The sequence below is a fragment of the Mirounga angustirostris genome, unplaced genomic scaffold (genome assembly GCF_029215605.1).
Source record: "Mirounga angustirostris isolate CCGP_5_RB_7025 unplaced genomic scaffold, mMirAng1.0.hap1 SCAF_5, whole genome shotgun sequence".
Lineage (NCBI taxonomy): Eukaryota > Metazoa > Chordata > Mammalia > Carnivora > Phocidae > Mirounga > Mirounga angustirostris.
In genome coordinates this window covers 154423894-154438612 of record NW_026991713.1, presented here as the reverse complement: position 1 = coordinate 154438612, position 14719 = coordinate 154423894, and the positions used below count along the sequence as shown (strand labels likewise).

Below are 14719 nucleotides of genomic sequence, written 5' to 3'. Positions count from 1 at the left end.
TACTGTGTGAACTGTAATCCTACATTTCACAGGGTAGAGATGAAATGTAATTTATGTCCAGTATATATATTCCAGAAGTACAAAAGTTTGGGGCACTTTAATCTACAACTTGGATTAAATGAATGCATTTTCCTGAGCACAGGCTTCCAGGCTGTGAATCACCACCAATCAATATTAATGCTTTTATTGATTCAAAATAAAATGTCAGTGGAAGCTCATTAGCAATAATACAAGAATCAGATTCCAGATTCCAAAAATCTGGTGGTAAAAAGGTAGAATCACATGCAGTTTAGAATTATGGCCACAAAGCAAACAGGGCAATATGTTTAGACAAGTTCTCTTCTAGATGAAGAGAATCAGAAGTAATTAAATGAACAGTCATGAACATAAATGTTCCTTTGGGAGGTTTATTCGGTTATATACTTTCCACTGAAGCCACAGAGGGAATTGCAGATTTGACCTCACTTTCTCTAATCCACCATTGTGTTTTTTTAAATTTATTTTTAATTGTACTTGACATATACTGTATTAAGTTTCATGTGTACAACATAGTCATTTGACATTTATATGCCTTAAAAAATGCCTACCACAAAAAGTATAATTACCATCTTTTACCCTACAAAGTTATTACAATATTACTGATTGTATTCCCTCTGCTTATATCTCTGTGATTTATTTATTTTATAACTGGAAGTTTGTACCTCTTAATCCCCTTCACCTGTTTCTCTCTTCCTCCCACCCCCCTGCCCTCTGGCAACCACCAGTATTTTCTCTGTATTTATGAGTCTGTTTGTTCATTTGTTAGATTCCACATGTAAGTGAAATTGTATGATATTTATCTTTTTCTGACTTACTTCACTTACCGTAATACCCTATAGTGTTTCCATGTTGTTGCAAAAGGCAAGAGTTTACTCTTTTTTATGGCTGAGTAATATTCCTGATGGGGTTTTTTTGGGTAAACACCCAGAAGTGGATCATACGGTATTTCTATTTTTAATTTTTTTAGGAACCTCTATACTGGTCTCCATAGTGGCTGCACCAATTTACATTCCCACCAACAATGCATGGAGGTTCCCTTTTTCCACATCCTCGACAACACTTGTTATTTCTTGTCTTTTTGATTATAGTTAATCTGACAGGTGTGAGGTGATGTGTCATTGTGATTTTCATTTGTGTTTCCCTGATGATGAGTGATGTTGAGTATCTTTTCATGTGTCTGTTGGCCATCTGTATATCTTCTTTGGAAAAATGCCTGTCCAGGTCCTCTGCCTGTTTTTAATTGAATTATTTGAGGGGTTTTGGTGTTTAGTTGTATGAGTTTTTTTAATATGTTTTGGATATTAACTCCTTATCAAATATTTACATATATCTTCTCCCATTCAGTAGGTTGCCTTTTTGCTTTGTTGATAATTTCCTTTGCTGTGCAAAAGCTTTTTAGTAGTCCAGTTATTTATTTTTGCTCATGTTGCCCTTGCCTGAGGAGACAGATCCAGAAAAATGTTGCTAAGACCATTGTCTAAGAGTTTACTGCCTATGTTTTCCTTCAGGAGTTTTATGGTTTCAGGTCTTACATTTAAGTCTTGAATCAATTTTGAATATATTTTTGTATGTGGTGTAAGGAAGTGGTACAGTTTCATTCTTTTGATGTACCTGTCCAGTTTTCCCAACACCATTTATTGAGCAGATGGTCTTTCTCACCATTGTAAGATCCTTGGATCCTTTGTCATAGGGTAATTGACCATATAAATGTGGGTTTATTTCTGGGCTCTCTGTTCTCTTCTGTTGATTTGTGTGTCTGTTTTTGTGCCAGTACTATTCTGTTTTGATTACTGTTGCTTTGTAGTGTAGTTTAAAATCTGGGATTGTGCTACCTCCAGCTTTGTTTTTCTGTCCCAAGATTGCTTTGGCTATTCAGGGTCTTTTGTGGTTCCATACAAATTTTAGGATTGTTCGTTCCAGTTCTGTGGATAATGCTATAGGTATTTTGATAGGGATTGCATTGAACCTATAGATTGCTTTGGGTAGTATGGACATCTTAACAATATTCTTCCAATCCATGAGCATGGTATATCTTTCCATTTATTTATGTGATCTTCAGTTTCTTTCATCAGTGTCTTATAATTTTCAGTATAGTTCTTTCACCACCTTGGTTAAATTTATTCTTAGGTATGTATGTATTCCATTATAGTTAACATACAGTGTGATATTAGTTCAGGTGTATGATACAGTGATGCAGTAATTCTATACATTACAGACTGCTCATCATAGTAAGTGTACTCTTAATCCCCTTCATCTATTTTTACCCATTCCCCTCCACCCCACACCCCTCTGGTAAACATCAGTTCTCTTTAGTTAAGAGTCTGTTTTTTGGTTTGTCTTTTTTTCTTTGTTCATTTGTTTTGTTTCTTAAATTCCACATCATATGGTATTTGTCTTTCTCTGACTTATTTCACAGTGTTATACTCTGTAGATCCATGTTGCAAATGGCAAGATTTTCTTTTTATGGCTAATACTCGAGTGTGTAGGTGTCACCTCTTCTTTATCAATTCATCTATTGATGGACACTTGGGCTGCTTATATTCCAAGTAATTATTGATCAGTATATATTTATTGCCATTTTGTTGCTTGTTTTATGGTTGTTTTGTTGTTTTCCTTTTGCTCTCTTTTCTCACTGTTTGCTGGCTTTCTTTAGTGATATACTTGGATTCCTTTCTCTTTATTTTTTGCACGTCTATTACTGATTTTTGATTTGTAGTTACCATTAGGTTTGTATATAACATCTTATGTATACATCAGTCTATATTAAGTTGATGGTCACTTAAGTTTGAATCCATTTACTCCTCTCCCCCCACATTTAAAGTATATGGTGTCTTACATCCTTTTATTTTATGAATCCCTTATTTTTTTTTTAGATATACCTAATTTTCCTACTTTTGTGCTTCCTGCTTTTCTTCTTCCTATTTATCATCTTTCCTTTCCACTCAGAGTCCCCTTTAACATTTCTTGTACAGCTGGTTTAGTGGTCATGAATTTAACTTATTTGTCTGGGAAGCACTTTCTCTCTCATTCTGAATGATACCCTTGCTGGGTAGAGTATTCATGGCTGCAGGTTTTTTCCTTTCAGCACTTTGAATATTATCATGCCACTCCCTTCTGGCCTGCAAACATTTCTGAAAAATCACCTGAATGCCTTACAGGGTTTCCCTTGTATGTAACTGTTTTCCCTTGTGGCTTTTAAAATTCTCTCTTTATTACTACTGTTGGCCATTTTAATTACTATGTGTCTTGGTGTGGACCTCCTTGGGTTGATTTTGATGGGGGCTCTTAGTGCCTCCTGGATCTGGATTTCTGTTTCCTTCTCCAGATTTGGGAACTTTTCAGCTATTATTTCTTAAGCTTTCTGCCCCCTTTTTTCTTTCTTCTCCTTCTGGGATCCCTATAATGCAGATGTTATTACACTGATAGTGTTGCTGAGTTCCCTAAGTCATTTTCATTTTTCATTATTGTTTTTTTCTCCTTCCTGTTCAATTTGATTGCTTTCTATTACTCTGCCCTCCAGGTCATCAATCCATTCTTCTGCTTCCTCTCGTCTACTATTTATTCCATCTAGTGTATTACGAATTTCATTTATTGAGTTCTTTATCTCTGATTGGGTCTTTTTATGTTTTCTATTTCTTTGTCTTACTGAGGTCCTCCACTCTTTTCTACAGTCCAATGAGTATCTTTATGACCATTACTTTAAATTCTTTATCAGGTATATATATTACTTATCTCCATTTTGTTTAGCTCCCTTGCTATGATTTTGTCCTGTTCTTTCATTTGTGACATATTCCTTTATCTCCTCATTTTGTCTCTGTGTGTCTGTTTCTATGTTAGGAAAATCAGCTACCTCTCCTGTTCTTGAAAGTAGTGGCCTTATGAAGGAGGTCCTTTAGTGCCATGCAGTGTCTGGTTTATCAGAACCTGGTGCTTCAGGGTGTCTACTATGTGTGTTGTGTGTCCTGTTACTGTGGCTGAGCTGCTTTTACTTTCAGGTGTCTGCAGTGGCTCTTTGCCTGTTGTGGGCAGGGTTTGGTCCCTGTGTTAAGTGGGCCAATCTGGGGCCACGTCTGGCTTGAGTTGAGTCAGACCAACCATTTGCTAGAGATGCAGTAGCACTCAACTACAGGGCACTTTCCTTGTGTTGACCGCTGAGAAGCTTTTGGGTTCTGGCCAAGGGTGCATTGGAGGAAGCAGGTCCATAGAATGCAGGGGCGCATGGTTGTAGCAGGGTTTGTGCAGGTCTGCTGTAGGAGGGGACCTGCAGCCACCTACAACTCCTGCCAAGCCTGCTGGGTTGGAGTGGGCAGATCCACAGAAGTGTGGGGATGGGGTGCGCAGTGTCAAGCTAGTTGAAAAGTGTGCTCTGCTGGTTCCTGCAGATGTCTGTATCTTGGCTGGGCTCAGGGGAGGGAAATGGCACTCACCAGCTCCTTGGCTCTGGAGAAGTCTCCTAGGGATCCCTTCCCCTGCAGAACATGCTCTGATATTAGTAAACCAATCTCCCTATTGTATATCCCAGGCATTTTTCAAACTGCTACTTCTACATTTTATCTTTGTGGGGCTGTTTCTTGTGTGGTTTACTTAAGAACAAAGTTTCCTATTGTCCTCCTGGCTCTCCCAGAGCTGAGCCCTCTGATTTTTAAAGTTACAGGTGACAAGCTGCACTGATTGTAAGAACTAGCGAAATTGTGCTCCTCTGCTTTTCAAAGCTAAATGTTTGGGGATTCATCTTCCCTGTGTGGGTTCCCCATGACTGGGGTGCCTGGTGTGAGGGTCTGTTTCTTTACCCTGTCCATGCCCGTGGCATCCCTCCCTCATATGGACAGTCCTGCAGTCATTTTAGCTCCCAACTGGGTCTTTACCTTTCCTACCCTCTTCAATTCGGCCTCCTCTCTACATTTATCTGTGGAGAGTCTGCTCTGTCCTGTTTTACTCTTTTTAATGCAGTTGTAAATAGTGTTTTTTAAAAATTTCTCCTCCTGCTAGTTTATTATTGGCATATAGAAATGAAACAGATTTCTGTGTATTAATTTTGTATCCTGCAACTTTTACTGAATTCATTTATTATAGTGGTTTTGCTTTTGTTTTTGCTTTTTTTTTTTTTTGGTCTTTAGGGTTTTCTGTATAGCAGGGTTTGGGCGGGTTTGTGCAGGTCTGCTGTAGGAAGGGACCTGCAGCCAGCTAAAACTGCCAAGGCTGCAGGTCTCTTCCCACAGCAGACCTGCACAAATCATGCCATCTGCAAATAGTGACAGTTTTACTACTGCTTTTTCTTTTTCTTACATGATTGTTATGGCTCGGACCTCTGTACTAGGTTGAAGAAACCTGGGGGAGCAGATGTTCTTGTCCTGTACCTGATCTTAGAGGAAAGGCCTTCAGCTTTTCATTTTTGGGTATGACGTTAGCTGTGGGTTTGGGCTTTTATTATGGTAAGTGTGTTCCCTCTATACCCACTGTGTTAAGAGTTGTTATCATGAATAGGTGTTGAATTTTGTCAAATTTTTTTTTTCTGCATCTAATGAGATCATGATTTTTAATCCTTCATTTTGTTAATGTAGTGTATCACATTGATTGATTTGCAGATACTGAACTATCCTTGCATCCCTGGAATAAATCCCATTTGATCTTGGTGAGTAATCCTTTCAATGTTTTGTTGAATTTGGCTTGCTAATATTTTGTTGAGGATTTTCGCATTGGTGTTCATCAGGGATATTACTGGCTTATAATTAGCATTTTTCCCCCTGTAGTATGTATCTTTATTTGGTTTTGGTATCAGAGTAATGCTGGCCTCATGAAAGAATTTAGAAGCATTTGTTCCTCTTCAATTTTTTGCAATAATTGAGAAGGATGGGTATTAACTCTTTAAATGTTTGGCTTTACCTGTGAAACTTTCGGGTCCTGGACTTCTGTTTGTTGGGAGTTCTTTGATTACTCATTCAGTCTCATTACTAGTAACCATTCTGTCCAGATTTTCTATTCTCGATTCAGTTTTGGAAGATTGTTATGTTCCTAGTAATTTGTCCATTTCTTCTAGATTGTCCAGTTTGTTGGCATATAATTTTTTGTAGTAGTCTCTTATAATTCTTTGTATTTCTGTAGTGTCATTTGTAACTTCTCTTTCATGTCTGATTTTATATATTTGAGTCCTCTTTTTCTCTTGAGTGTGGCTGAAGGTTTATCAATTTTTATCTTTTCAAGAACCAGCTCTTAGTCTTGGTCTTTTGTTATTGTTGTGTTGTTGTTTTGTTTTTGGTCTCTATTTCATTTACTTCCACTCTGATCTTCATTATTTCATTCCTTCTGCTAACTTTGGGTTTGTTTGTTCTTTTTCTAGTTCCTTTAGTTGTAAGGTTAGATTGTGTTATTTTTCTTGTTTCTTGAGGTAGACCTGTATTGCTATAAATTTCTATCTTAGAACTTTTTTGTGTTCCAAAGATTTTGGAGGGTTGTATTGCCATTATTATTTGTCTCAAGGTATTTTTTAATTTCCTTTTTGGTTTCTTCATTGACCCATTGGTTGTTTAGTACCATGTTGTTCAGTGTCTATGTGTTTGCGGTTTTTCTAATTTTTTCTTTTGATTGCTAGATCATGTGGTCTGAAGTGAGTCTTCATATGGATGTGTCTTTTTATTTTTTTTTATCATTCTTTCAGTTACCCTATGTCTTTTGATTGGAGCATTTAGTCCATTTACATTTAAAGAAATTACTGATAAATACATACATACATTTGCCCTTGAATAGGTGGTGGTTAGGGACACTGACTGATATCCATGCAGTTGAAAATCCACATAAAACTTGTGAGTGCCCCCAAAATTTAACTATTAATAGCCTACTGTTGACCAGGAGCCTTGCTTGGTAACATAAATAGTTGATTAACACATATTTTGTATGTTAGGTGTACTACATACTGTATTCTTAAAGTAAGAAAATCATAAGGAATAGATTTTTTTATTAAAAAAAAAATCCATGTACAGTTCAACCCTGTGCTGTTCAGGGGTCAACTGTACTTCCATTTTAATTGCTTTCTGGTTGTTTTTGTTCTTTTCTGTTCTCTTGCTTTCTTTTGTTTGATGACTTTTAGTCTTATGCTTGGATTCCTTCATATTTTAATGGTCACTTCAGTTTGAACATATTCTAAAAGCACTACATTTTTACTGCCCTCCCCTTCCACATTTTATGTATTTGGTGTCATACTTTACATCTTTTTGTGTACCCATTAATTATGGTAGATAAAATTGATACTACTTTTGTCTTTTAACCTTCATACTATTATAAATGATTGATCTACTACCTTTACTGTATGTTTGTTTTTACCAGTGAAATTTTTTCTTTCATAATTTTCATCTAGTTATGTCCTTTTACACTTAAAGAAGCTCCTTTAACATTTCTTGTAAGGCTTTTTTAGTGGTGATGAACTCTAACTTTTGTTTGGGAAACTCATTTCTCCTGTAATTCTGAATGATAATCTTGACGGGCATTCTTGGCTGTAGATTTTTTTCTTTTCAGCACTTGGAATAGATCATGCCATTCCTTTCTGGCCCACATAGTTTTTGCTGAAAAATCAGTTGATAGTCTTGTGGGGGTTTCCTTTGTATGTTATTAGTTGTTTTTCTCCTGCTGCTTTTAAGGTTTTCATTAATTATTGACATTGTAACTACAGTTGACCCCTAACAATGCAGGGGTTAGGGGCAGCAATCCCCTGTGCAGTTGAAAATCCACATGTAACTTTTGACTCCCCCCAGGTTTACTAATAGCCTACTGTTGACCAGAAGCCTTAAACAGCTGATTGACACATATTTTCTGTTATACGTATTATATACTGTATTCTTAAAGCTAGAGAAAAAAATTAAGAAATCAGAAGAGAAAATGTAGTTCTGTACTGCATAGAAAAAATATCCACATGTAAGTGGATTTGTGTTGTTAAAGAGCCATCTGTATCATGTGTCTTGGTGTGGACCTCTTTGGATTCATCTTGTTTGGGGCTTTCTGTGCTTCCTGGTCCTAGGTGTCCATTTCCTTCTCTAGGTTATAGAAGTTATCAGCTATTATTCAGTAAGTTTTCTGTCCATTTTTTCTTCTGTCCTCTCCTGGGATGCTTGTAATGCAAATGTTCAGCTTTATTTCTAATACCTTGTGTTCCAGATTGCTGATTCATTTTTCTGCACCTTCTAATTTGATGTTGATATACTAGAGGGTATTTTTCATTTGTATTCAGCTCTGAATCTTTTTTATATTTTCTATCTCTTTGTTAAAGTTCTCACTGAATTCAAGTCCAGCTAGCATCTTTATGGCTGTTACTTTGAACTCTTTTTATCAGGTAGATTGCTTAGCTCTGGTTCATTTTTGAGGTTTTGTTTTGGTTCTTTTGTTTGGAACTTACTCCATTTTGTCTACTCTGTGTTTGTATTTAGTAGGTCAGCTACATCTGGTCTTGAAGGTAGTGGCCTTCTGTAGGAGGCATCCTGTGGGGGCCAATAGTGATGTCTCCCCTGGCCACCAGAACCAGGTGCTCCAGGCATGTCCCGTGTGGGCTGTGTATGCACTGGTGGGTGGCAGTGAGATTTGGCCACAACTGCTATGAGCATTGTGGTAGGCACAAATTGTGCCTGTTGGGAAGGTGAGTCCAAAGAGTAATGCCTGGTCAGTGCCAGTGGTGCTAGCAAGGAAGATAGAAAGTGACCTGCAAACTCTTCCATTCCCAGAGAAAATTCCTAGATTGTTGCCCCTCCCAGCACATACCCTAAAATTAGTAAATCTCCTTCATGTATAACCCAGTACTTTTCAGACAGCTGCCTTGGTGCTGGGTCTCAGAGTGATTAAGAGTAGACCCTCAGGGACGCCTGGGTGGCTCAGTCGTTAAGCATCTGCCTTCGGCTCAGGTCATGATCCCAGGGTCCTGGGATCAAGCCCCACATCGGGCTCCCTGCTCTGTGGGAAGCCTGCTTCTCCCTCTCCCACTCCCCCTGCTTGTGTTCCCGCTCTCGCTATGTCTCTCTCTGTCAAATAAATAAAATCTTTAAAAAAAAAAAAAAAGAGTAGACCCTCAGTTTTCTATAGCCTTTGGCTCTCCCAGAGTTAAGCCCCACATATTTCCACAGCTCAACATTATGGGAGCTCATCTTACTGGTGCTGCAGACCCCACCCTATGAGGAGCTTGACTCTTGCCATTTATGAGGTGATATCCTTCCCACTTTATGGGTCACTGTGCCCGGGATGTGGTTCTTGACCTTATCTCTGCCCCTCCTACCCTTCTCAGTGTAGCTTTTTGTCTCTAGCTGTGTAAGAGCTGTTCTGCTAAGTCTTTGGAACTTTCTGAGTGAGTTGCATGTTGTGTAGTTGCATCATTAGTATGTCCGTGGGAAAGGTGAGTTCACAACCTTACTCTGCCATCCTCCCTGGAGTTCCAGTGGGTTCAGTGGGGGTGCCTGCTGGTGGTGCTCATGCATGCCCTGGTGTGCCCACGTATGCATGAGCCACTGCACCCGCATCTTCTGTGTTGCCACTGACAGCTAGGTATATACCAGTATATTCTAAGTTCTATCCAGAGCTGCTTTTGATAGAAAAGTTAACTGCACCATCTACCTTTTATCAATCTTCTGTAGTGGTTTAGGCAACATTCAATTCCAGACTTGAGGCCCTCAAATTAGGTAACAGTGGCTCTTTAAAAGTAGACACCTTTTCAAGGTTTTTCTAGTTAAAAAACAAAAAAACACGTGACAGATGTTACTTGTGTCCTGTTTCTCGATAAAGGTCGATCTGAAGGCCACTTGCGCAAAGACACTGCTACTCTTGTGAACAAGATTGGATTTTAATGCTCTGACAATTCCTACTTCTTCACTGTCTCAGTAATCTGGGTAGAGGCCAAAGCTGAAACCAATTTGTATATGTAAAAATAAAGCAAAGCAGGTGTTTCTGGACTTGGCTTCACAGCCCTAGTCAGGTCCTTGTTTGCAGAGGGAGCCTGAGGGCCAGTTCAGTCAGATGACCCATATCTGGTTGTTTGCTTCGCTTCTTGATGTATTCCAGAGTTTTCACCTAGGAGGAAAAAGAACAATCAGTATCCCTTCTGGTTCACCAGTGCACCAACAAATCAACCATATTGTGAGCTTATGCTTTCTTACAGCTAAAGTCTTTTGAAGGATAAAGGAGGAGAAGCAACCAACAAAGTCTTTAAAGTATGGGGCACCTGGGTGGCTCAGTCAGTTAAGGGTCTGCCTTCGACTCAGGTCATGATCTCAGGGTCCTGGGATTGAGCTCCCCAGCCGGAGGCCTGCTTTTCCCTCTCCCTCCCCCTCTCTCTCAAATAAATAAAATCATTAAAATAAAAGAGAGTGAAGTCTTTAAGTACAACTTCTTAGATTATAATTTGCTTATTTTGGTGTGACCAGGAATAGCTCACATTTTTATAGATGTGTATTTTATTCAGAGGGAAAAAAAGAAAGGGGAGACGGGTTTGTTGAGGCCAGTTGTGCTCTGGCCGGTGGCTTTATGTGGTTCACCAGGACCCCCATGCCTTCCCAGTGCCTCACCATGGTCCTGGTATCTGCACAGCCATGTCTCTGTGCCAGGTGCCACAGGTTGACGGAGAGCTGGTTGAGTCTGTTGTTGCGCAGGTCTCCATGTGCCAAGATACTATTAAAGAAGGAAAGGCCCAGGGAGCTTTGGCGCTTCAGAGCCTGAAACAGAAGAGAGAGATTACCATCTGGCCGTGGGGCCCAGGCTGGAGCCAGTGTTGATGCCAGCTCTACCACGGATCTTCTGCAGGGCAAGCTGCTTAACCTCCCAAGTCCCGCCTTCAGCTGTAGGAGAGTAAGGTAATGCCAGCTCCTCGGGTAAGTGAGGATTGAATGAGATGAAGCATATAAAGCCTTCATTCTGTGCCTCCCACATGGGCATTACTCATGAAATGGAAGCAGAAGCAAGTGATACTTTCATGAGACTCCGCACACAGCAGGGTAAAGGAATGAAGTGATAGGCCTTCTTGCAAGTACAAACAAAAACTGAAAGGCTACAATAAAATGTCTTTCAGATGTATCCTAAGCCATCCAAAGTTATGGTCACTATTTAGGGCAGAAATAAAGACCAACTGACAGCTCCCCATAAACAGCCCAGGCCCAGCTTTCTTAAGAACTATTCTAACACCTAATCTTGCCTCTGATTAGAGGTACCTAAACAAGCAAAGTCTAGCCAAAATGTCAGGGTAGACCAAACCCGAATTCAACAGGCCTTGGAGAAAGGATACAAGTTCTGAAAGGTAAACAGAGGCATGTGGGAAGGCCAAGTGAACAGGTGGACCTAACCAGCCAGCCAGGTTCTATCACAGTCCATGCGGACCCTGGACAGCTGCTGACCTGGGCCCTTGCTGGACGCCCTTGGCTCACAATGCAGAACATCAGTGAGTCCAGCGAAGCAGATGAGAAAGGAGCCCTTAAAGTGGGCCAGGTATTCTGCTCCGTGCTTTATACAGCTCATCCCATTTAATCTACACAGCACATCTTTGTGGGAAGCACATTTCTGACCAGCTAGGCACATGTAGGTAGGTACGTGTTTTGCACTGTCTCCCAAGGATCCCAACCCCTGGTTATTCAAGCACTATACTGGGTGCTAGGGTGAAGGGATTTTGTAGATGTAATTAGAGTTATGGACCTTAGAGAATCCTGGATTATCTGGGTGGGCCCAATCTAATCCCTTGAGCCCTAAAAGGCAGAGAAATTTCTGAGAGACCAGTGGCAGAAGAGGCAGAAGGGGTGAGATCACAGAGATTTGAAGCACGAGGATGTGACCTACCGTTGATGGCTTTCAAATGGAAGAAGGGGGCCAAAAGCCAAGAAATGCAGACAACTTCTAGAAGCTGAGAACACCTCTAGCCAACAGCCAGCAAGGAAACGGACCTCAGTCCTACAACTGTATGGAACTCAAGTCTGCCAACATCCTAAAGAAGCCAGTCCGTCAACACCCTGATTTTCACTGCCAACTCACCAAACTGATATAATAAATGAATGTTTTAAGCTGTTGAGTTTGTGGCAGTTTTTTTTAAAGATTTTATTTATTTATTTGAGAGAGAGAATGAGATAGAGAGCATGAGAGGGGGGAGGGTCAGAGAGAGAGGCAGACTCCCCGCTGAGCAGGGAGCCCGATGTGGGACTCGATCTCGGGACTCCAGGATCATGACCCTGAGCCGAAGGCAGTCGCTTAACCAACTGAGCCACCCAGGCGCCCTGTGGCAGTTTTTTTTAAGGCTGCAAGAGGAATCCAATCCACTCCCATTTTGCAGAGACACCCAAAGCTCAGAAAGCTCTGGGGAGCTTGCTCACGGACCACAGGTAGTAAGTACAAAGCAGGATTTGGGCTCCAGTGGTCTGACTCCAAAGCCTGTGCCCACACCCTCCCATGTTCCACTCCAGCTGATGGAATATTCACATAGACCCAGTGTTAGCATCACATTAGGAATCCAAATTCTGAAGAGGCTAAGAGTTGCTTTTCTCAACTACTCAAGGTGGATAAAACCAACCTAGTAACCATCGATCTGTCCGTCCATCATTCCACAAAAATTCATGGGAGCCACTACTGAACCAACTTAATCCTTCCTGCCATCCTCTGCTATGTGAGAATCTACAATCTCTTGGTGGAGGAAAACAACTATGAAGGTGCAGCTTCAAGCACGGTTGGGCAAGGGTGGCTGAGCAGCAATGAAGAGACCTCCATTGCAAGGCCAGTTGAGCCTGCCTTGGCAACGGCCCGGACCTGTGACAGTCACAGAAGCAGCTGAGCTGACTGAACGTTACCGTCAAGGAGTGGGGTCGTGCTGTGCACTGCCCAAGCCTGCGGGCCCTGGGAGAAAAGCGGCATGTACCGGGCACAGACTCATTAAGTGGCTGCCGACTGCCTGCTTGGGATCCTCTCTCTAATCAGACAGTGCAGTTCTTCTACCCCAACCAGGAACCTGGGCAGAGATCGCCATTCCGTGGGTTCCAGCCCAACCTGCTGCCTGCCTTTCGAACCAGCCCTCGTCTGATGGCTGGGAAAACAGGAGGGTGCATATCTACAGGACAAAGCTAAAACAAATTCTATTTCAAATACAACTAAAAGAGTCTCCCCTGAGAGAGGTCCTTTAACTACATTTCATTGAAGTGGGAGAGATTTTTTAAAAGACAAGGGAGACAACACCTAACAACTAGCTATTTCTCTATTCTGTATCTTCTCAGTAAGCATTTTACCTTAAAAAGCCCAATCCACATGTGTTTCAAATGCACAGCCCATTAAAAGTGAAATCATCAGAGACAGATCTGAGGGATGAGAAGTCATGCCAGCCAACATGCAAAGACCCCCAAAACAAGAACACATTATGAGAGAACCAAATCAGGGCCTTGAGGCCCCCCTCCTCTTCTCCAGAGGTTTTAAATAGAAAAGAGCTTCTTTTCATTATTTTCCTATGAGAATTGTCATTTCCAGGAAGCTCCGCGGGTCTGGCATGGTTCCCAGCTTCACCACACCCAAACAAACAACTTCACGAAGCTCATGAGTAAACTGCCGAGCCCCGTCATGTAGGTTGAGAGAAAATTTTGGAAGCAGGGCTGCTCCCAGCTTCGAGATGACCTCCTCAGGCCTGGCATCGGCACTGGGGGTCTCCAAAAACAGGAAGCTTTGCTCTCCACCTGGTAGAGAAATCTGACCCGTTTCCTAGGTCCCAGGCTCCCAGGGCCCCTGCCGTGACATGCTTGCCTACGCTGAATTTCGAACTGCATTGTTAAAATGAAGGATGGTACGTTCCATTTTAGCTCGGTAAATGTGCATATATATATGGAAGGACATTTTCACTGAATGTCCCTGGTATTATGTGAGTTGAAATGTTCTTTAGAAGAATTCCAACTTTGCTATTTTTTCAGAATCCTGTTTCAGAGTCATTATTGCAATCAGTGCCCCCTCCCCCAAGAGAAAAAGAGACAAACATTAAATACAATCACAGCACTGTCCCCCCCAACAGCTGCAAAAATACGTTCAAAGACCCCCAGTAAACGCCTGAAACCACGGACAGTACTGAACCTTGTATGTACTGTTTTTTCCTATACATACATACCTCTGATAGTTTATAAATTAGGCACAGTAAGAAATTAACAAAATAGAACTATATACTATAATAAAAGTTATGTTAATCTGGTCTCTCAAAATACTGTCCTGTACTCACCCTTATGATGATGTAAAGGGATAAACTGCTCCATGAGATGAGGTGAATGACACGGTCATCGTGACGTCATGTCAGGCTGCTACTGACCTGATTGGACGTCAGGAAGGGGGAGAATCTGCTTCTGGACAGTAGTTGGCCCCAGGTAACAAACTCCGTGGCAGCGGGGGGCCGGGGGGGGGGTAGTGGGACACAACTACTACATATAGTTCTTGGCTTTATTTTTATTGTGAGCTTGGGGGTTGTGCTAGGCTATGGTCATTGATGCTGTAAGTGGCCACATCTGATTAAACCCAGCCTGTTGCATCAGGGTGAAGAAATGTATTTTCAAGCCATGTGGCAATTTTTTCTTGGGTGTAATCTGTTAAACACAGTACTGCTCTAAGAGGTCCCTGGGCTAGAAGTTGGAGCCAGAACCCATGGTTTTAAAAATCAGGAAAAGGTGCCTAAGAAGAATTTTTCATGGCAGAGGAGCTCAAGGTAAAGGACCCCATT

At 41.2% G+C, this 14719-nt stretch overlaps 1 protein-coding gene across 6 annotated transcripts in view; it reads right to left on the bottom strand.

Moving 5' to 3' along the window:
- Positions 1–9831: 9831 nt before the first annotated feature.
- Positions 9832–14719, bottom strand: part of VPS35L (VPS35 endosomal protein sorting factor like) — a 113161-nt gene continuing 108273 nt past the window's right edge. For all 6 annotated transcript variants that reach the window (XR_010411867.1, XM_045875077.3, XM_045875079.3 and 3 more), the window contains 2 exons: positions 10572–10718; positions 9832–10077 (listed from right to left, as the gene is read on the bottom strand). Coding sequence is in view for 5 of the 6 variants with exons in the window: in XM_045875077.3 (XP_045731033.1) it covers positions 9979–10077; positions 10572–10718 (246 nt within the window). In the remaining variant the exon portion in view is untranslated. The remainder of the gene's footprint in view (positions 10078–10571; positions 10719–14719) is intronic.